At 40.9% G+C, this 23,481-nt stretch overlaps 1 protein-coding gene across 9 annotated transcripts; it reads left to right on the forward strand.

Annotated features, from left to right (window-relative positions):
- The first annotated feature begins 119 nt into the window (after positions 1 to 119).
- Positions 120 to 22,542, forward strand: LOC127371549 (ras-related protein Rap-1A). 9 transcript variants are annotated; one of them, XM_051414412.1, is made up of 8 exons: positions 120 to 263; positions 6,968 to 7,056; positions 8,023 to 8,091; positions 8,442 to 8,498; positions 9,128 to 9,268; positions 13,588 to 13,731; positions 14,093 to 14,224; positions 21,434 to 22,542. In XM_051414412.1, the coding sequence occupies exons 2-7, from the start codon at positions 7,000 to 7,002 to the stop codon at positions 14,180 to 14,182; spliced, it is 558 nt and encodes a 185-aa protein (XP_051270372.1). In that variant the 5' UTR covers positions 120 to 263; positions 6,968 to 6,999; the 3' UTR covers positions 14,183 to 14,224; positions 21,434 to 22,542. The 9 variants fall into 9 exon arrangements, with proteins under 9 accessions (XP_051270372.1, XP_051270371.1, XP_051270375.1 ...); XM_051414411.1 differs by having other exon boundaries at positions 154 to 263; positions 6,963 to 7,056; XM_051414415.1 differs by lacking the exon at positions 120 to 263 and adding an exon at positions 327 to 531 and having other exon boundaries at positions 6,963 to 7,056.
- The last annotated feature ends 939 nt before the right edge of the window (positions 22,543 to 23,481 follow it).

The raw sequence follows: 23,481 nt of genomic DNA on the forward strand, positions 1-23,481 counted from the left end.
AAACAAAACAGGGTGTGTGTGTGTGTGTGTGTGTGTGTATTTATAAACATATATATATTTCTGCTGACCCTCATCATACCGTGCAGCCCGTTATCATGGCCCATGTGTCATGCCCTTTTAAGAAAAATGAGAAATAGTCTGGAGTGACGTCTGCTGCGCACACACACACACACACACACACACACACACACACACACACACACACAGAGGCCGGAGGCGAACTGACACTTGCGGAGCGGCGAGAGACAGCGAGCGAGAAACGGGTGAGTACGAAATGCCTCCCCCCCCCCCACACACACACAAAAAAAAAAACTTTACCAGATCCTAAACGCGGTCGAATTGCTCTTTTCTTTTTTTTTTTTTTTTTACGTGGGAGCACGCCGACGTCGACTCTTGCGGGGATACGCCGCACAAACCGCGGTCGGAGTGCGTTAGATACATGTCGGGATAGATGGGAGAGAATTTGTCCTGCAAGTACAGAGCGAAGAGTGTGTGCACTCCCATTTTAGTCAAGGCCAGGCGGAAGGGCAGGTAACGTTAGCGCACGGCGGTGTCTTTTTCTCTTTCTCCTCTCTCTCCCCTCTTCTGTCTCCGAGCGAATCCACCGTGCTGTGGGTGGATTTTAACAACCTGCCGGGTGCGGTGGATGTTTGAGCCGTGAGTTGCCTTTGATTGCAGCGCGTCTTCTGGCAGCCTGGTTGTGTTTTGGAGGCACAGCGAGGGTAGGAATGTGTCGGCTAGCTAGCTCGCTTTGCTAACGAGCCGTTGCTAGCGGTTGTGAAGTGTCGGCGGCCCGTCGGAGCTAACGTAGCTAGTTAGCGGCGTTTTGCTAACGAGCTTTATAACGGGACTTAGTGTCGCTGCTGGTGTGAAACTACACTGTTTTGCGGGCAGATGCTGGTCTTATTTGTCTGGATTAAAGATTATGGTGTTTTGAGGGTTTATACGTAAGCGGGTTTATGTTTGTGAACGCAGTGTGATTAATGTTATGGGAGCTGAGGTTGTAATATAATCATTCATCGACGGAGTGCTGGTTGCTGCTCTGTGGAGATTGTCACAGCCACAGATTGCAGGGACTTAGCATGACCTGGAGTGATAAGCATATGCTACTGCCGTAAGCAAATTAGGTAAACTCACAGTGAGATAACAACCCCCCCCCTCTCCCCAAGAGCTCAATTGACTTTCTCTTGTCTGGGGTCCAAGCTTTGTGCCAGCCTGTTGCAGGTTATTTGTGCTGCAGGGAGAGTGATGTGAAACAGGAAAGGTGTGTACTCCATCCTCTATAAACTATAAACACATTTTTTTTTATTGATAACAGGTCATTGCAGTTGCTGCAGACGTTTCTACAAGGAGGCTAGCTGTCTCAAAGGTGCATTTGTTTTCCTCTCCTTGTGTTAACTGAAATGATACATCTGCCTCATCCTGTGCCCCAAATCTCTTCATAGCCCAGGTTTGATGATGAGATACAGGCTATAAAACTGCCACCTTCCTCCTCCCTCCTCCTCCTCCTCTTCTTAAGCAAGCCTGCTTGTCTGGAGTCTTGAACAGGAACAGAGACTGGAGGAGACTATTTTAGTAGGTAGCTACTCCTTTTCCATCCTATCAGCATGAAGCCTTCTTGTGCTCTGGAAAGAGGATGTGGTTACGGGTCAAAACCCCAGCGACACAGATGCATTCGACGGATGGTGTTTTGTCAGTTAAAGATCTTTGTCGTAAGTCATAGCAAAGTTTTGCTCTGACTCATGGGGGCATTTGGGGTTGTAGTGAACCTGAGAAGAGGTGCAAGAATTATGCAGCTGAGGCTTTTCTTTTAAGTCCTTTCTTTTTGTTTTATATCTTTAGGTGTAATTTTAGAGAAGATTGCTGTTGGAAGTTTGACACCGGCTTCACAAAGATGGAAAAATGTTTCTGCACGCCCTCCTTATTCATACCTCTTGATTTCTAGAATTGAGCTATTACAGTGTTATTTATCATATGAGAAATTCTTTTAAAAAGTCCACAAACATTACAGTAGTTGCCTCTGTGAACGCATTTATGTTTTTAAAGCTCAGGTGGTACTGGTTTATTTTACAGGCTCGTAAACTCCTAATTTCCGAGGAAGTTTCCTAGAAAGAACTATGTAATTTGGCACTAATTACAGGTTAAAGCAGAGACATGGTTCAATTGGTATACTTCCAATTAATTAATTCTAATTAACTCCTAAGCTAGCTAGTCTTTTTAGCTGGGGCACAGCAGGCCAGCTGAACATGCAGAAATACACTTTAACATGTACGAAGAATAAAGATTCAAGTAATAAAATACATTGAAATAAATAATAAATACATTTTAAATTGAGCAGTATTAACAGCTGTTTTTAAACTCAACACAACTAATTACTGTCATAACTTTTTCCACCTATATTTAGTACCAAACAAAAGTCCCTTCTAAGACATTATTAGGATTTTATTATAAAATAAGTTGGCTGTATATAATAAGAGAAGCGTAACCGCACTGTCGTCTTTACTTTAAGCCGTGTCTTTGACAGGTTTTCTGCTCTCAATAGTTTCTGGGTTATTCCCCTAAGGTTTGTGGGTTTTCTTATGCTGATCTCAGAGTGAACAAGTGAACTGTGGTTTTGGTGTAGATAATGAGTAACCAGAAGCTCATCAACATTAAGAAACACTCTCCCAGAACGACTGTTATCTCTCCCTGTTTTTTCTTTTTCCTACTCCTAACCCTCACACGAATATTTTCTCTTATCAGCCTAGCTCCTTTAATTGTCTTGTGGGTCAACAAGCAACCAAATAAGACGATGTCACATGAGTCTGTATCGAGCTTAACCAACGGATGTGTGCGTTTCTGCCATCCGCACTGGGTGGAAGATAGAGAGGCCAGCTGTCAATCATACTGCCCTGCTGAGCCAGGCACTGTGACACCTTCATTGCTGTCGGATTAGCCTCACTACACCAGGAAAAAGTGGATCCTCAGTGTTGTAGTTGTAGCTGCGAAGCCTCTCGCTCTCCCATTTCAGCTCTAGTTTGTGATAGACGTAGTGTATACAGACACATTCGCTGCATGTTCTCGCTAGATGCTAGCTTGTCCAACTTCCAGCCTTAGATGGAGACATACCTTTGGCCGTAGAGGGTGAGTGATGCAGTGATGTCATGGTGGAGCATGTTTTCTGTGGCATGTGGCTTTCCCTCGCTCCTTATTTGCTGGGGTTACTACGAGAGCAGAGTAACGGCAGCGGTGTGTTTGTTTTGTTGGGAATGACAGTGTGTAGTTGAGGGCAGTGGAAAGAGGGAGAGCTTTGGGTTTTAAAGGGAGATGTCCTTAAATGGCGTTGTGTGTGTGTGTGTTTGTGTGCATCGTGAGTGTGTAGGCAGACGTTTGAAAGAGTGCAGCATTATGTGTAGTTTTCCTGGTATGAAGGTGTGTAGAGAAAGGTGTCGGAGGGAGAGCATCCTTTTCAGTCATGCCCCTCATTTTGTTTAGCCTTCTGTAGAAAAGGCTGCACTTATGAGTGGGAACCTCAATAACAAAGACGTTCAAAGGAAACCGGTATTGTTCACTAATTGAATATTACGCAGAATTAGTTTGAGCTTTGATCTCTAAGGTCATTTGAGTTGGAGAGGGTGGTATTTATATCTCGGCACAACCACGTTGCCATTTTTGAGAACAGAAATTAACACACTGAAGCTGAGAAGTCTTTCAGTCCTACTCGAGCTCAGACATGCTTACAATCTTGTCGTTATAAGTAGTTTAATGCTTAATTATGTGTTTTAACTTCAAAACTTGATTGTCTGTCTTTATTTGTAGGCATACATTGAGATTCATCATCAGCTTACCTCCCAATCTTTATACCATTTTATGACTACAAGGGATGACATGGCTGTGTAAAAGTTAACGGGAAAAACAACCAACGTTGAAGTAACCGAATCAACGCTGCAGACATTGCTAAAACATTAGTCATTTTTAAGATGAGATGGAACTTTATCCATCCCGAGGGTGGTGAAATAGAGAGCAACTGTTGCCGGCTGCTGGTGTTTAAACTCAGTCATATGAACTCAAATTTGCACTTTTGGGGCGGATGATCATTTCCCAAATGAGCATTGCCCTCGAATTAGTGAGAATTTGCAGAGGAAAGCCAGTGAGTTCATGTTATGCATGTGCTTACTACTTGGGTGGCTGTGTGGCCAATATTCTTTTTCATATTACCATGTTTGCTTGTGGTAAGCGTCCATAATTGCATAATTAAAATCTATATTAGTTCTCTTTTTAGTCCGGTATTACTTCTCTTTTTAGTCTGGTGGTTGGTTGTGTGTGGAGAAATGAGTAATATTAGTGTAAAATCCCCTGTAAATAAGAATCCTTATCTTTTTGATACCTCAGAATGGGCCTCATTTGTGCGTTTTGCAGCCACCATAGTTTCTCCTTTGTGCGTTGAAGGGGAGTATAAAGCGAGGGGGTTGCAATCTGCAACTAAATTACCAGATGCCACTAAATCTTACACACTGTTTACACACAACTTGAATGAAAACACAATAATTCTAGTATGTGACGAACATGCACATTCGTCTTTTATTCCCATTTTCTAATTTTGTTTTATAACTAGGTACATCTGTGACTATGTTTCTCTTAGAGACTTCTATTAGACTTATTTATTTTCAGTTTATGTGAACAGCACCAGCAAATAACACTACTTTTTTGACGCCTGTGAAATACGTTTTTCTCATCCTTCAAGGATTTTTAAGGGAGGGAACAGATACAATTCGACTGTACGCTCTTTGGAGGAGCAGACGTCCTCCATAACGACCTCTGAAGCAGTCACATCATAATCATAACAGCCACTGTCACAGAGCGGGTTCCTGACATCATCTGTCTTAGCAGGGGTCAGTCCACAGTGTCCATACATAAGAAACATGACGTGTGGATAGCTGACAAGTGAGGCGTAGCCTAAATCTAAGTGAGACGTTGTCAGCGTGACATCGTATATGTGACACTGTGCGTGTGCTTGACTCTGTACTTGAATGTTTACATGAGAGTGCAGCAGAGATCGTTTGCATAGCGCTCTGTCATTTTTTCTTTTCCTCCCAATGGCTCCTCCCTAATCGTGCAAGGAGAACTTCTTTGTGCGTAGAGGATTAGTGGGTATGAATTATTCACAGTCCGGCCTTCATATCCCACATGGTCACTGCTTGTGATTGAAGTTGGAGGTCCTTAGTCCTTTGTCCACCCCACTGAGTATTTCGATGGAGTGTGCTGTAAAAAGAACAGTGTAGGAGGGGATCATCTGCTTCCCAGAATGGCTGGCATTAGCTTTTGGTGGTTTGCAAAAAAAAAAAAAGGGTTGATCATCAAGCGAGGCTATACCGTCTTCCTTGTGACCTGATTTTAACATAAGCCACTTTCGTAGCGCAGCCTTGATGCCACCACGCTGCACTTTTCAACCCATGACCGAAAAGTTGAATCCTCTGGTTTCTGTTTTGCAGTCCTCTGATGTGCAGTCAATGAAACCTGATGTTATACTGTGTTTTTCCCCTCAGAAGATTGGGGCACAGCCACAGTGCCATCTTTTATAAGTAATTAGATAAATGTGGTACAGTTTGACAGAAGGATGACGACAGCTCCTGAAACAACGGTGTCATCTTACCTTAGTCTACTTTGTGATTTAGTATTACACTTTGTTAAGATTTTGATCAGCTTCTTTACTTTAAGTGTAGGGACAGGTACAGAAAAAGGTAAAAATATATCTATCTCTAATACTGAAGTTATTTATAGTAACAAAGGGAAAATGATCACACATTTTAAAAGAAATGCATGACCCTTTTCTTCGCTGAAAACCGTACAATTGATATGGATTATGTCATTTCACAATCTTCATCTTCAAGTATTTTTTTTGTCCGACCAATATTCCAAACCCTAAAGATATACAGTTGACAGACATAGAGGACTAAATACATCCAATATAATATTCACATTTCAGAAGCTGGAACCAGAGAATATTGTAACTTTTCCTTAAACTCTAGCTCAAAACAATTCATCAGTCAACTAATTGATTAATTGACCAATCTTTACAGCACTAAAGTGAAGGATTTCTTAATGTGTTGAGAACACTTCTTAAAATAAATCATTCAAGAACTTGAAAAATGCAATGTCAGAGTAGGGCTGTGTTTCTTAGCGCTTGAAAAGTTGATTCCAGCTAAGCATTGTGTTGTAGTTTGACCCTAATCTTTTGCCAACAGTTGGACATCAACTTCTACAAAAATATAATTTAATATTAAGCCAGAAAGTAGACAAGGAATCAGAAATCCCCCACATCACCCTGCCAGCCACAACTAAAGCTCAGTGTAGCAGTCTCTCCATCTCTGTAGCCCAACTTGTAGTGACCCAGTTGGCTAACCCAACTGACTTTACGCCACAATGTGTGCCAATGATTCGAAGCCTTTGTGTCCCTTAAAGGGATATTCCAGTGATTTCACAATTTCCTCCCCATCACAGTTTCCACTTCCCTCAGCTGTTTTCTGTCATTAGCTGAGAAAGACTGACACTACGTTGCTGTTTTACAATATCAAAGAATGAGTGAGTGACTAAAAAATCTGACAGCAGGGTGTGTTTTGGTGTGTGAAGGCCAGATGATTGTGTCATTAGGAGGAATATCAGCCAGATCCATGTATCATCCCCCTACGCTCATACACACCACAGCTGGTTTGTGTTAGAGAGGGGTCACATACTGTTCACCTCCTCCACCCTGAAGCAGCTCCACTTATGGGTGTTCCCTCCATTGTTGTGCTGCTTCTTGTCCATAACCTCCAGGAATGACTAGAATCCTTCCTTTCTGGAGTGGAAAAACTGGGAGACCAGACTGGGAAAATTCCTTTGTTTTGTGTTAAAAGAAAGTTAGATCTTGTTTTTTTTTTCCTTTTTTTTTTTTGCAGCTTTCTCAATTTCTGTCCCATTTTGCTTTTCCCCCATTTGTCCAGTGCAGATTGTTGGGCTGTCTGGTGAAGCAAACCCGCCATGCGTGAATACAAGCTAGTGGTGTTAGGCTCTGGAGGTGTGGGCAAGTCCGCTCTGGTGAGTATTCCCTCCTGAACCTCCTTCCTGCCGCCCCCCCCCACATCTAACACCTCTGCAGCGTGTTTCCTTAAGTCATTTAAACAGCAAAAAAAATACATTTAGTTTTAAGTTTTTGTAGAAAACTGTGTTCTTAACAAAGTTTTGGTGGTTTTGTCATCTGGAGCCACAAGACCACAGATTCCTCATTTTTTGCTTTAAATATTTTTAGGCGACATTTTTGTGTTTTACGTCTGTCTTACAGCCCACTTTTATACAGTATAGATAAAGTAATAGCTATAGTTGCTGCAGGCTTGTTAATCTGCAGTTCCCCTCCATGTGTGCTATGTGTATGATGTTTTTTTTTTTTTTTTTTTCAAGGGATGACAGATTCTAGGCTTGCCATTGTTTCTAGATGTGAAAATTGCCTGTTTATAGTAAAATAACTCCATTGGACAGATTAAATACTTCAACACAATTCCTTGGTTTGATGAAGAACAGACACAAAATACTGAAGTTTTATGTATTTCGTTGTCATTACAAGGTTGTCAGGAGGCTATCTGAACGTCTGTGAAATGTTGCATGACCCGCTGAGCTAACTTCGACCAGGTGTCGAAGTCGGGTTAATCCCTCAAACTGGCAGGCTGACATGTTTAGACCTTAAGACTTTATCAGGTGAACTCGGTCTACCCCTAATGTAAACCTACTGTTATGCACAGTGCTTAATGTAGCACAGTGCTAAATTTAGACTCTTTATTTGCATATGTCAGTCACATGTGTCCATAAAATTAATCCCAGGCTTAAGTTTGCTGACAACCTCATGCACATCACGAACATCCTTTTCGTCAATGTCCTACTGAGTTGTTGTGATAAACACGGCAAGGAGACACTGCGCTTCGGCCATATTTGCCACTCCGGATGTTTTGTTCTCGTGGCCGGGAGGTCACATCGATCTGACGTTGGCTTGCTCTGTGTCTTCTCTTACAGACAGTTCAGTTTGTACAGGGAATCTTTGTGGAAAAATATGACCCTACAATAGAAGACTCGTACAGAAAGGTGAGTGTCCCTTGAGGGGGGAGAGGGAGAGGCACAGTGCTGGATTGGAATGAGCTGATTGTTAGCAGCTGCTCTGCAGGTTCACGTCATGATATTGTGCTCTTTTTCTCTCTCTCATCTAACTCCCGTCATCTCTCTCTTTCTCCTGTTTTTCTTTTTTCTTTTTCTTTCCTTCTCTGCCTTTCCACGTATTATCATATCTTCCTACTATCTCATGTCTTCCTCTGTGTTAGCTCTCTCTCTTGGTTTTTATTGTATGTAGGGTTGGAATATGTAATACGATGTGCTCATTGACCTGAAATTAAGCTTTACATAATCTGAGACGGTTGCTGTTTGTCTTTCTCTTACAGCAAGTGGAGGTAGATGGGCAGCAATGTATGCTTGAAATTCTCGACACAGCAGGCACAGTAAGTAATCTCCACACCACTGAAATCTCTGTCAATACCCGGTATTGCTCTATATGACCTTGGTCGCTGTATTGAACACTGACATTTAAATGGCCAGGTGGTTGGGCCAACACTTTGGTCCAGTCTGAAATACCTCAACAACTATTGGATGGATGTAGATGAATGTTTAAGTCATTCATTGTCCCCAGAAGAAAGAATCCTACTGACTTTATTGATCCTTAGCGTCATTATGAGCATGCTAGCATACTGATGCATTTAGCTCAAAGCACAGCCTCTCAGATCCGTCAGCATGGCTGTAGACTGGAAGTCTTATTTATGTAGGAATGACACCCCCCTCCTTTTTTTTTTTTTTTGTACAGCACAAGTATGCCAGAAGAATGTAATTGTATATATGATTGTTGACTGTATATAAGCAACATGCATGTCCGTGCTTGTTTCTAGTGGAAAAAGGTGCAAAGGGTCTGGCCACACTGCACAATGGTGTGAGTGTGCTGTTGAAAAACTTGACAGAGATCCAGCATGTACTGAATCTCAGAACAGGGTCCCAGCGATGTATGTATGACGGCATATAAAAAGCCAGAGAACGTATGACAGAGCTCATTCCTTTATTTATTTTTCTTGCTGTCTAGGAGCAGTTCACAGCAATGAGGGACTTGTACATGAAGAACGGCCAAGGCTTCGCCCTGGTATACTCCATCACAGCACAGTCCACCTTCAATGACCTCCAGGACCTGAGAGAACAGATTCTACGAGTAAAGGACACAGAGGATGTAAGCATACAGCGTGCAAACTTAAGTCTTAGAAGCATGTTTACATCAGCTCTTCCATATTTCCACAGAACTGATATTTTATGTTGTATCATGGTTGAATGTAGAAACACAAAGTGGACAATAGTACAGGTTATAAGCGCCCCACTTCCCTGTTCTCACCCGCCTACATTGTGCTGAACCAGATTGCAGTGTTGCTATGGATACCCTTCAACACTGTAATCACTACATCTTATGCCAATAATTACAAATTTATATTACCTTGACATAATGCAGGTGGTGTCAGGGTTATTTCTGTGTTGTCTGTAGAGTGAAAACAATAAGAAAGCACTTTAGTGTACTTAATTTGGCCTCGCATTAGCTAATATTAGCGTCATGCAGGTCCCTGTGGTTTGATTACATCATCTGTGTTTAACATGGACACAGACCCATAGTCCCCACTTAGCTAAGAGTCCAGTAAAAAGTTAGGGAATGTCTTTTTGTCCCAATAGGGAAAGTTCAGCCCTTAGCTTTGCTTTTTGCACAATGTGTTTTTTTTCCCCCTCCATGTCTGCTCCTCAGCTTGGATCTCTAACAGTGCAACTAAAAAGATGATGTGTCATCTCATTATTGTCTGTTAGAAGCACATTTCCATTTTTCTGTATCTCTGGTAAATTGTGAAGCTGTTTAGTGAGTAAGCCCTCCATCCCCTCTCTGGTGGGGCAGATAATGCGTCAGCAGGATCTGAGATGCCCTTTTTTGGTGATCTCTGGAGGGGATGAATGTTACCATAACCCACTCTCTCACTCTTTCCTTCTCTCTCTCTCTATGTTCCCTGTCAACCATCTGAAAAGCCTCTGTGCAGCCTGGTGCAGAAGTTTTATTCATATTCTGTAACATGTTCTATTAATCCTTCTCTTGCTCCCCTTCCTCTATATCTGTGCCAGTGTACCCCTGTGCTTTTTGTTTTGACTGGCCTTTTTCAGTGCCTGTTGCTTTGTGCTCCCTCCTCTTCTCTATGGTCTGCCTTGTGGTCTTACTGTGGTCTGGCACTCTGTGCGGGTGATTGGACTGTCAGGGATGATGTGCAAGGAAAGCCTCAGCTCATCAAAAACACACTGGATCGTGAGGCTGTGGTGCTTCATTAGAGCCTCTGTGGTTGAGGAACTGAGGTTAGCCTCAGGCTAACAGATGGATTGCAGGATCAGTGGCTCCTCAACGTGCAAGAAAACAGTTTAGGTCCCTTTTCTTTCCAAACTGTGCTCCTTCTGACTATTTCCCCAGTCTAAATATTTGTGCTTATCTGGTTATTATGGCCACTCTGTCAGCTATCAGTCCACTGGTAATTTAAGCCTTTTACCTATGATGGCCGTGACATCTGTTTATCTTTCTTTGCCCCTTGCAGAAATGCACAACCAAAGGAAATGTTTAACGTGTTTTCAGTTTCAGTTTTTTTTATCCGTGAGGACAGATTTCTTATTTGGAGAAAGCTTTCAAGCTATTAGGGAGCTAAAGCAGACATTCTAGTTGCTGCTACAGCTGTTCTCATTCTCAGCTCTTCCACGCACCATTTACCACAAAGCTGGCAAAATGTACACACGCCTTTAATATTGCCAAGCTCAATTAAAAAGCCTTTTAATGACTGTACATTGAACACAGTAGGGCCAAATTCCACCTCTTCAAAAAAGTTGTTAGGAGTGGAGAATAAAGTAAGTGAGCAGTCACCAGTGTATTAAAAGCTCACTTCCCTTACTTCCTTCCACAGTTCTTATGTAAGAGAGGTCTTATGACTTTTCCGGGCCATCTCCGTCTCTGCTTGTGTGACTCGGACGGTACTAATGCCTGACTCCATGCTTGTGACTCACCACTCCATTTGGAACGACTGGCTCCATTCATTTAAGCCACTCTATACTCCCCTGTTCTGTGTTCCCCACAATCCAGAGTCTAGCATGCCAATGTGGGCGGGACAGGACCTGTCTGTAGCATGTTAACAGCGTCTGAACAGATTCTCTGTGGGCTGTGTGGATTCTTCAACTAGGCTAATGTTGCCTTGTGTGCTGCTGACACTGAACATTTTTTCTTCCCTGCATACCTCCATCCTACCATCCCTCTCTCCATCCTTTTCATACCAGGCTTGGCTCAAAGTTTGTGTTAGGAGGGCATACCACTGGTTCTCCCAGGACCCCTTGGGAGAAATGTCGTTCAGCAGTCCAGTGCGAGGGGCTTGTTTGGATATCAAACATCAAGCAGCAACCTCCATGGAGTTAATCTAAACATCGCAGTTTCCTGTCGTCTGCCTCACAGTCCAGAGAGAGAGAGAAAAGAAAGAAGGGGCCTGGTATATTCATCTCATGCCTACCAAAGTGTTACATTTTCTGGAGGAACGTGGCCATACCGCTGTCAAAAAGACCTCTGAACTGTAGACTGGTGGGTTGGAAAGGGAAGTTGGAGCAAGTTAGAGCATGTCAGGGTACTACCATATTGCATACAAATATCCAGTTTTTCCACATTCACAAGACAACACGTCTGGGGGCCGTTTCTGGACCAGGAGAGGGGAGCGACTGCAGGATTTCCCATGCATGGATTTATTTGTTGCAGGCCCACCACAAATAGATTTCCCCAGCGGATTTATTATTGGCGCCTGTTGTGCCGCATGCAAAATTTTCCACTAGTTGATTGTGGTACAGCTTAGCAAGCAAGATACATAAACACAAATATCCTGTGAACCTGAGACAAAGTACTGAACGCTAGACCCCAAACCTGAGTCCTGAGCCCTTTTCTCTTGTCAGTTGTACAGTGGGAGGTATAGTAACAGCAAGATTAAATGTGAAATTACACTGCATGCCGCAAGCGCATACACAAACAGTCTTACGCTATCATGTAATTCCAGAGAGCAGCCAGAGCATGGAATCCAGCTAAAATGTTGAAAACATTCAGGAAGGAAAGCGATGTTATCCCGGCTGGGCGGGGCTGCCATGGTTTCCTCCGGGCCAGCGTGCTCCCTAGATAGCCGGTCAGGAAACAGCAGGCAGGATGAGACGCATCCCGACACCCTGACTGCCCCGGCTCTGCCCACTGTGACAGTTGGGGTTGAAGTTTTGCCCAGAATATTCTCTCTTCCTCAGAGAATTTTTGTTTTTTTGACCTTGGTCGTTAAAACATCTGACTCAGGGCACAAAAGAAGAAGTGTTTGATATCTGGGAGATTCCAGAAGCAGCTGCATTTCATGTCAATGGCTGTGAATATCACTCAATGATTACCTTTCTAAATAAGTAAAACCAAAAGAAACCGCATTCGTTCTTAGTTCCCTTTCCAATTATTTTATCTATTTTGTCACTGTTGTGTAACCTAAATGATTTTTGCCTTCCCACAGGGTTGGATTGATTTTCTTGAATGTCTTTGTGACCCTCCTAATCCAGGCTTTAAACCGAAATGAACAGACTGCTTAACTGTTAATACTCATGTCTCAACACTTGTACTTTGAGAATGCACACAAATTCAGCATTTGTTGAAAGATATCATCCTGCTCTTGCTCTCGCTACCTCCCAGTCCCAATGTCCACCCTCAGCACTGGACCCTCACAGACTTAGTAGGGCTGGGCCTACAGGGTTATATACAGTGTTGTACTTTGAAGGTACTTGATGCTTTTTGTCTACAGAAGTCGGTTTATTGAAGTCTGTTTCCATCAGTCTTGTATTGCATCTCATCTTTGATATACCACCTTGTCCATCCCAGCCAAGTATTACAGGTTTTGCGATATCCAAGCTTTATCCTGAATTCCTGGCATTTCAACTCAATTTTGATAAAAGAAAAATACTTTTTTCATATGTTTAATGTATTTCTAAAAAGTATGACTTTGAATTTCCTACTGAAACTTGGGTGTTGTATAACTCGCACTGTCCCACTAATATTGTTCTCATCTCTTGGATTTCATCTTCTATTTCACTTTCCGTTCTAAACCCTCTACTTTTCTTTATTCTCCTTTCTTCCATTTTCTTCTTTTCACAGATTTTCCTCTCTACTCGTCTCCTCTTCTCTCTCTTTTTTCATTTATTTTCATGGGCTTAGTTAAGAACCTATGGACTTACCACTTAAAATAAATGTCACACACATCTGTGTTTGATTTAAAATTTTTAGCGCTTCAAAACTGTTTTCTTTCTTTAGGTGCTGACAAATTTGTATTGATGTATTAATTTTGCCACAATATTATATAAAATTAAATATTTTAAAAGAGAGAATGCTTTATTTTGGTTGAATGTATGATCTAATGTCTATTATTTTATAACACAATCACAAACTTGCTTCAAAAGGATTCATTCTTACTTTGTTTTCCTTCTCGTCAGGTGCCGATGATCCTGGTGGGGAATAAGTGCGACTTGGAGGATGAGCGTGTGGTGGGGAAAGAGCAGGGCCAGAACCTGGCCAGACAGTGGAACCACTGTGCCTTTTTAGAGTCCTCTGCTAAGTCAAAGATCAACGTCCTCGATGTGAGTACACACACAGAAGCAAACCACTGGGGAGCCTGGCCATATAGTCAACAACTAATCTGCAAAGACCAGCCACAATATTACATTTGTCTCTCGGGGCAATCAGCTCTAATTGTAAGAGTAACCTCATCAGTTTTATTTTGTGTTAACAAGGATCCAGTATGGTTTATCTTGTATCCCGGTAGTAATTTGCTCAGCTGGATTATACTTGCTACTCATCGCTACACCCTAGGTTAAACCTACTGTGTGTAAACTGCGACATCAATCCATTTAGTGATTGCTTATACATTGTGTTAGGATCTGCCTCATATGAAAGACCGCTTTTCAATCACTGACGGATTTTGTTTTGTGTCTTTCTTAGATCTTCTATGACCTGGTCAGACAGATAAATAGGAAAACGCCAGTGGAAAAGAAGAAGGCGAAAAAGAAATCCAACTGTGTCCTGCTTTAAAGACCCCCACCCCCTCCAGCCCCTGCAGCAGCTCTGAGCCAGGTGTGTGTGTGTGTGTCTCTGTCTGTCTGTGTCTAAAATTTCATAACATGTTAGTCATAAAGGCCCAGTTGCTGACATATTCATGAGGTCATGATGCATAGGAAGGCTGTAAGGTTAATCAGCGTTACATAATATCTTTCTATGTCATCTTAGCTTTCATCAGGTGTAGTTTGTCATTCATCATAGTTTGAGTTTGTTTGCCTGCAGCGAAGTCAAGTCACATTTAATATTACATCTTATCAACAGTACTTTCTTTTTTTTTGCATGCATGGACCTTTTTATATAGGTTCATAGTGACTTATTCTGCTGTCAGCAATCCATAGAATATAAAAATATTTTAAAGATATCATGTGTAGTGAAGTCTTTGATTACTTTTTAGATTAAGGAATCCGAACGCAGGAAACAGTTGAGGAATGTCAACTTTTATTGTGCATACTGCAACATAGAAAAAGACAGAAAAGATGTTCCCGCAACTTCAGCATTGCTTACTTTTCAAAACAACATATTTTAAAATAGTTAAAATAACACAAATACTCAGTAGTTTTTAATTATTCAAAGATAGATTTACCTCTGATTTCTGAAGTACGAAACAAGGAATGTTGTGTGTCATGTTTTTTTTTCCTGTTAAAGAGTTAGTTGTGGGTTAATAATTGTTGTGTTTTAAAGTTGTAGCCGTTAGTAAGAAGGGTACTCAGTTAACAGGGCTTACGTCTCCATACACACTACAGAGCTCTCCCCGACTGTAGCACTCTTCAGTAAAAACCATATGGCTGCAGTTGTTTCAGTATGGCGGTGTATGCAAAACTCGTATCATACGGCAAATGAAAACCAGTGTACTGGATTCAGTAATGCCGCCCAGCACTAGATGGGGGTGCAACAGATACTATAAGTGGGGAAATTACAAAAAAAACCCCAATAAAATTAACTCTCTATGGAAACTTACGTTATCTTGAATGAATGAATTGGGTTTTTTGTAAGTAGTCCAGTCCAGTTTAACGTAATTCATCTGTATCCTGGATTAAGAGCCTAGTCGTGACAACAGATCAGTTTCTTTCAGGTTTATTTGTGTCTTGTCACTTTCATTAAGTGACTGCAGTTGATATCCTGTGACAGTAATAACTTTTCTTTGATACTGCTGAATTCCAGATCCAGTAAATGTTTCTGGACAGGCCAACATCCTCTGAGTCAGCCTTAAAAATTGTGAAGTTTTTTTCATTAGCGTTTTCTTTTTTTTATCTTTACTGCTGCTGAATGAATGAGTGAGTGAGTCACTGTATGATGGCTAGATTTAAATTTGATACTCAGCACACTGCAGCAGCTGGTTAAAGGAGGAAATCCTCATCTCAAAACGTTGTTTCCCAGGAAAAGCAGAATCGCTTCTTCTTTTTTAATTTTTTCAGTTTTTTAACAGTTTGGCCGGATACTGGTAATGAGGAAGTCTGAAAACAGACACGCACAGTAAACCAGACTGCTTATTATTACTGTCAGTCCTTCTAATTTGAAAAGCTAGTCTATTCATTTCACAGTACCCTTTATTGCATCACATATGGTAAATATCAAGAATAAATAATATTCTGCCTATTGCCTATTTTGTGACATATGCTGTACAAAAATAGACAGTGTTGATAGTGTTGAGTCATACCAGCAATGTTACCCCTTTCACCACAGTTTCATTGTTTATATCTGCAGAATATCTCACAGACATGAAAAGATATAAATATTTTCAGTTCAAATGCCCTGTAGCGTACAATTAAATGCTTTAATTGTATTGTATTTATCAAAGGCAAACTCAATATGGAAAGATAGGGCTGGCAGCAGCAGCAGCGCTCTGTGTGAATGGCACATGTGTGCGAGCCGCAGCAGTTCAACAAGGTAGCCGTCACGCACAGGTAGAGGTAGGCAGCGTGTCCACACAGTGTGCAAAATTACCACAAAGCAGTCATGCTTATTGATTTGCATCCATGCCGGTAATGGCCTTTTTAAGCAGCCAGAAATAGTAAAGGCAGAGCAACCTTGGTATAAGTGGTGAAGCAAAATCTCCGCAGGGAGACGAAGCTCTATCATCTCACAGTATACATTATCATAGTACCGACTTCTAATTGTAGCTACTAATTGACCCCACCGTACGTCAGGTCAGTATGAGCTCCAGATAAGATTTAACCCTCGATAACCCATCCGTCACTGACTTACAAAGTCCACAGTAAATATGTTTCCACCCTGATGTGGAAAGTTTCCTTTGAAAGATGAGTTGAGGTTCAGTCAGTTGAGCAAATCTTGTGAGATCTCATGATATGCATCCAGCCTCACATGGAGATTACTAAGTAGGGCCTCAGTGTTTCCAAACATGAAGGTATAACCCTAAACTTTGAAGATATAGGCCTGAAGAGTAGCTGCTACCGTGGTGGCGGCTAATGGGCATCCAAGAATAAAGAATAAAGAGTTCACTGTGCTATGAACATACCAAGTTGTTGGATGTCGTCTAAACACGTCTTTAGGCACGTGTTCATAGCTGTTCCCCATGGCCACTATAAAAGACTGGACAGTGTCTCCTCAAAGGCATTCATGGTTTTGCACTCCTATGTACACACTACGAGCAGTAAGTAGTTGTTTTTTAGCATTAAAGAAAAGAGATTGAAGAAGTTTGTGCCTGGAGGGTGTGAATTTTGGATTTTCTTTTGGAAAGTTACAAATATTGTAGCTAAGGCTTCAACACTTTATTTTGTCAGTTTGTTGATGATTCAGGAGCATGACGCTGCCTGAACTCTCTCACTCTTGCAGCAGGGTGGCAAAATGAGTAGGGAGACTTTGTCCTTCCAGCATCCAATCATGATGTATCAGGATCAGAACTTAGTTACTACTGCAGGAGAGAAACTATTGCCTCTGGTGTGATCACTTTATTCATCCCCTAAGATCTTGCATCAGCATCCATACAGCATCCAGGGCAGATCATATCAAAACAGATGAATAATAAAATTCTCTGCTGGACTGTGGGATCTTTGTGCTGTCGGCTAGCATTGAAGAATGAGCAAAATAAAACTGCAAAATGACATTGTGCAAGAATACAACAGTGTAGTTGCACTGAGAGTTAGTGCAGTCAAATATGCAGACGTTATTGTACTCATTAAAACTGTACAGATGTAACATAAAAAGTGCATGTCTGGTGTCAATAGTAGGAACTCTTTGTTGTTTGGAAATTAAAATGGGTGTAGCTGGACAACCCGCAGTTTACAAGAGTTTTTCAGAAGGCCTTACAGTGACTGTTAACACATTTTCACAAAACTGTGATATTACCGATAACACTGGATTAGCGATACAGACAGTGCCATTGTGCCCAGCCCAGACATCAGGGTCGCTAAACCACCCACCGCGTTCCTCGTCTGAATCCATCTGTGTTGGTCAGTTTGTGCTCCAGTGTGTGTGTGTGAGAGTGAGACCTCTGTCAGCATGCCCCAGGGCGGTGTCTGCCCCCCACTCCCCCCTTTCACACGCTGGCCAGCCCAATGAACCAGCACTAATGGGATTACAGCCCCACTGTTCCACTGTTCACAACACACCAGCTCATACACTGCGAGAGAGAGAGAGAGAGAGAGAGAGAGAGAGAGAGAGAGAGAGAGAGAGAGAGAGAGAGAGAGAGAGAGAGAGAGAGAGAGAGAGAGAGAGAGAGAGAGAGAGAGAGAGAGAGAGAGAGAGAGAGAGAGAGAGAGAGAGAGAGAGAGAGAGAGAGAGAGAGAGAGAGAGAGAGAACAGTGCCAGCCTCAGACAAGACAGAGAGAGTTAATCGGACATTTCACTTTGTACAACATGGCCGTTTTCCAGTTTGCTGACCTCATGATCCACCCGTCTGTGATTTTACTGGGACAGGAAGTGGCAGGAAGCGGAGACCTGTTATGATGGTGAATTGATTCTGAAGGAATTAGTATTTGCATTTTTTTCAATAATTTGGGTTAAATTCCTTAAAACCCGCACTGCAGGACATAGTTACATACAGTACTAAGTGTAACTTTGCATTTCAGAGACGTTTGGACAGACCTTATTTTTTTTCAGATTCTTTTGGGCAGGTGTAAGCCACAGGTGACCTTTTTTCCCCTCAGTGTTTAACTCTGCACAGTGTTGAGTCAGATGTGCCCACATGTTGTTTTACCAACTTTGCCAATAGAGTTTATAGACTTGGTAATTGAGCTTTGGGTTGTCTTTTAAACCTTTACGAAATCTAGATGTTAACCTGAATGTGACTCCAGCTGGGAGTTTTGTGTCTAACAGACTTCACAATGAGCAAAGGAGACATTTTGACACATCACATTAGCAAAAGCACATAAACATTGACATTAACGATGGCTACATTGCATTTAAATGACAGTGAGTTGCAGTAGCATGCATAATAGCATAGACCTGGACCTGGAACATCTAAATGGAATGGAGCCATAGTTAATCTGGTTTATAACATCAGTGTTCTGTAAGTATCAGTCAAATATCTGCTGTGAAAAAGGTCTACCCCTACTAGGCTCCCCACTGAGACCATTCAACTGCTCTCACCGTCCAGCTGGATGGCAGGCCAGCTGGGCATGCATTTACAGGACTATGTGTGTGCTCTCTTCTATTTCTATTTTGCCTGTGCTCTGCCCTCAGCCTTGCTTTTGTTAAAACTTGAGGCTGGTTTGACCAGACAACACAGAACTATTCGGGCTCTCAATGTCCAAGCACACAAACATTGTTTTAATTCCAGCTTAAAGCAGCACAGGTCTGTCAATCTGAACAAAGAGGGCAGCAGCAGTAGCTGAGCTAAAGCCATGTTCATATTGTATTCATAGTATATTCCTCTTGGGACTTACTAATAGGGAAGTACTCCTTCCTACATCAGCCAGAGACTGTTAATTAATGTAATCAAACCCAAATTAAATGGATATGATGTTATATTGTCTGTGGACAGTATTAAAATCCTCACATGGCAAACTGTGTAATCCTACAAGTATACTGATGCTTCGTATGATGAGTTGTTGAAATGCAATCTTTACCATCTATCCTGTACGATGTGAGCGTAAGCACAGAATAAACCACAGAGCAGGAAGTCGCAACCGTGAGACCTGACTGAACTTCCACAAAAGAACCAGACAGATATCTTCCGCCGTTGCACCTGTACACAGCAATAATCAGCACACCGCCTCGTATGGCTTTTTTAAAAAAATAGTCAGAGGGAGGGATGCATGGACTATGACCCAATGCAGCAGGTCAGAAGTTATGAGCAAAATAACACAGGACAGGGTTTCTCCCCCATTCTTGTCTCCTCCATTCACTGCTGGCCACACTTTCTGTTCTCAGACTAGACAGTAAGAGGCAGTTGGTGAGAAATGGGGAAGCAGCATTTAGAATGAAATAGAAGAAAAATCAAACATTAGATCTGTTTTCAAGGTTGTTATGTATAAAACCTCTAAGAAATGGTCTTAAAATAGGTCCTAAAGCTTGACTTCTGAGCTGAAGCTTAAGTAGGACATGGTGCTTGGTATATAAATACTCAGAATAACCTTTAACAATGATTTTTAAATGTTGACTGCAGTGAGTAATAAGGTTACTGTGTCAGGGTGGCAGCACTTCAGTCATCAACATAGTTTTATACACCCCTTGTGATGATAAAGACTATTACTCATTTTATTCAATGCTTAAATTCTTCAATGTATTGAAATATGCAAGAGGAAAGCTTATATAAGGTCACGTTTATGTTGACAATATCAATATATGCTGTTTGGGATATTATTAATGAAAAAATTAAATGAGTTGAAGGGTTAAGTAAACATTTAAAGTGACTCTCATCTGTGGAGGTCCTTTTTAAAATGTTGGTATTGAGTTCATGTTTGGTGGATTATGTTTTTCACCAAAAGAGGGAACTATTGGTGCATTTTCTTTAAAAACAGTTTATGTGTTTAAAATCAGTTTAATCAGTTATTTTTATGAATTCTCATATGTGCAGCTAATACAGTAATTTAAACAAACTAATATGTATACATGCTGAATCCATCATGTCATTAACTTTTTAATGTTGTATAGGTAGTGTGGGTATTTGGGACTGACAGAAATATGGAGGGGATACAGCTACCTCTGCTGGCAGTTGACTCAGGAGACCCCTGCTGAGACCAAGGCTTTACATTTATGCATGACACTCAATCTTAATTCTAGGAATAAGAGCAAAAATGCATCATTGTTATAAGAAATTATGGCATTATTCGATATAACTTTATATATAATGACCCTGATTTCTGTTTTTTCCTTTTCTTTTCTTCCTACACATGTAATGTCACTGACCTGCCACTAGAGGGCACTGACAACTTGTATATGGTGTTATGGAAACTAATCCAGATATGTAATAGGAGTTAAAGAGGCCATACTATGCTTTTTGGAGTTTTCCCTGTTCTTTACTGTGTTTATATATATTTGTTTGCTTGTAAAAGTAACAAAACCCAAAAGTCCACGCCAAAGAGAGTGTCTGTCTCCCACAGAAAACACACTGTGCTACCTGACACACCTTGTTGTATTTAGCCTTTTGTCCCATTACAACATTACATCACATAACAGACAGTACCTATAGGCTAGGTGACCAGTCCCACCCACTTAAACCCAGTGAATCTCCACAGCTTTCTTCTCAAATAATGGGTACCTGACTAATCATCAGCCATCCGACTCCACAACGCCACAGCACCTAGTACCTCCCACCTCTGCTGATTGAGACTGTTGACTGTAAACTATTAACCTATGACCACAACTCTTTTTTTTGGGGGGGGCTCAAATACCTTGAAAAATTTCGCATGTACAGTCTTAAATATTTTCACTTATCATATTCCACTTTATTGCATATAGTGTAAATATTAAAATTTTGTATTTTTTGTATTATTTCTTCTGTCTTTGCACTACATTCCCCTGTGCTGCTCTGCCCAATTTGAATTTCCCCTACGGGAGATCAATAAAGAAACATCTTATCTTATCTTAATCATAGCAGACTGGGCTTCTTGGGAGGGGGGCGGGGGGCTTAAAGAAAACAGAGTATGTCAGACAGAGAGTGAATAGAGGTGCTGCTGAAATGGCCAGTATTAGGAAAATAATGTGTGTTTTTTTTTTTTTAAACTGTGAACAGTAAAAGCTCTTATAATAGACCCCCTTCCCTCAATATAAGTATGAAAATGAGCATAATATGACCTCTTTAACCACTGTGCTGTCTTGCAGAAATGCTGTAATGAAGAACTGTTGCCCTGATTGGAACGTGCCAGCATTCCAACAGCCCCACCCTCCCCTCCCTCCATCAGCCATAAATGGTGAATCAGCTGACTGAACTGCTCCTATCAAAGACCAGGATGATCTACACGAGAGAGAGAGAGAGATGGAGAGAGTAGAGAGAGAGAGAGAGAGAGAGAGAGAGTAGAGAGAGAGAGAGAGTAGTGAGAGAGAGAGAACTCTGGTCTCTCGCCTCCGAGGACCTTCCTCTGTGTCTCAGTTTCAGTGTGTGAACCCTGAATGGACAGTCTCCATTTCTGCACCAACAAACAACACCACAAACTTATGTTGATGATGATAAAAGCCTCTGAGCGTATAAAAAAAGTGTCCATGAGCCACCTACACGGCCAGAGAGCACCCCCCCTTATTTTTTAGTTTTTGACAGTTTAACAAAAAGAAAAATAACAGCGTTAAAGAAGGAAAACAAAGTTAGAACTTGGATTCAGTATTTTACATCTTTTTCAATATCAATATTGTATTTGAAAGACATGGAAGTTGACCTCTTTTTAGTTGTATGATTATAAATATTCTTCAAAAATGAGCATGAAAAAAATGCATCAGTTAAGTGTAGATGTTTTCAAGTGAAATCAAGTGGAAAAGTGAGAATTCTTTTATAGCCATACACCTATTCTCCATGCCTGTCATGTCAGTGATGATAGATCAAGGTCTATAATATGTATTATTATTTTTATTATATTTTTTTCTTTGTTCGCCCTGTTGTTCATCATGGACTTCTCTTCTGCAAATATCTCTCTCTGATGTGACTTAATTTTATACTCAGTCACTGGGATTTCATAGCTCCCATAATATATTCTAATGCCATTTTTTGCATAATAATGCTTCAGAAAAAATGGGTCTTTTATAGAAGAAATATGGGGAAAAATAAGGATTGATTTCTATGTCTCTTGAAGCTGAAATATATTATACTAAACCAACTCTAATAATGCTTCTTGTGTTTTTCTGTCAATGATGTTCCAGCTTTTATGGATTATTAAAGTACATTTTAGTACATTTTCATTATATTGGTCAATGTATTTTTGTGAATTAAACTTTTATCCAAAGTGGATTTGACTTATTTGAGAAGAGTGAAATTAAAAGGTGTTTTTTTTTTTTTTAAAGGCTTGGAAACTTTACATGGAACAAAAATCAGAATTGCATGTGGACATTTTCATGAGCTCTAGTTAATTAAGTATTTATTCAATGCAGTGAACCCAATCTGCTCATTGATCAGTAGATAGCATAGAGAGGACCTGTAGTTATATTTGCCCTACTTTTATTGACCACTAGGTGTCAGTATATGAACAGAAATGTTTCACAGTTTCAGAGAGAAGCTGTCACAGTGTACTGATTCAAATCCTTCCTCCCTGCAGTAAATTATATAATGTGGCTTAATGCGACAATCAGTCACGAAATAGTGCATATTTTCCATGATAATGCTTTTTTACAAAAACACTGTGGGTCTTGTATATGTGCTGAAAACCTCACAGTGTTTCTGGTACCTTTGCACACTGAGCACCCACAGCCTGGATTAATTCTAGTTTCTCACCTAAAAGACAGGATTTTCTGTAATCTTCTCTCACTGATGCAAAGGAAAGTTGAAGGATTTAAAAATAGCAATAGATGAAAGGTTGAAAGCTACATTGAATATGAAGTGAATGAAACATGATTTTTATTTGGTGAAATAGCAGATTTAAATAAATGAATTCGCTTGTTCCGCATAAACATCAGTGACCAGTGATGGATTTAATGTCATCTTAAGCTGCATGTTGAAAATACATTGTTATTATGAGTGTTATATTACATAATTACTTAACACACCTTAACAGGAGGTGCAAATGTGATTAGACTTGTAACCAATGAAAGAAGATAAAAAATATAGTTCCTCTTACAAATGAAAATCCAGTTGATAAGCAGTAAATCACTTGTATCCACTCCGAGGTTTGCTGCTACAGCCTTACTGGTATGACCTTACGGTAATGGAAATCCTCACTATTTAGAAG

The sequence above is a fragment of the Dicentrarchus labrax genome, unplaced genomic scaffold (assembly GCF_905237075.1).
Source record: "Dicentrarchus labrax unplaced genomic scaffold, dlabrax2021, whole genome shotgun sequence".
In the NCBI taxonomy this organism is placed as follows: domain Eukaryota; kingdom Metazoa; phylum Chordata; class Actinopteri; family Moronidae; genus Dicentrarchus; species Dicentrarchus labrax.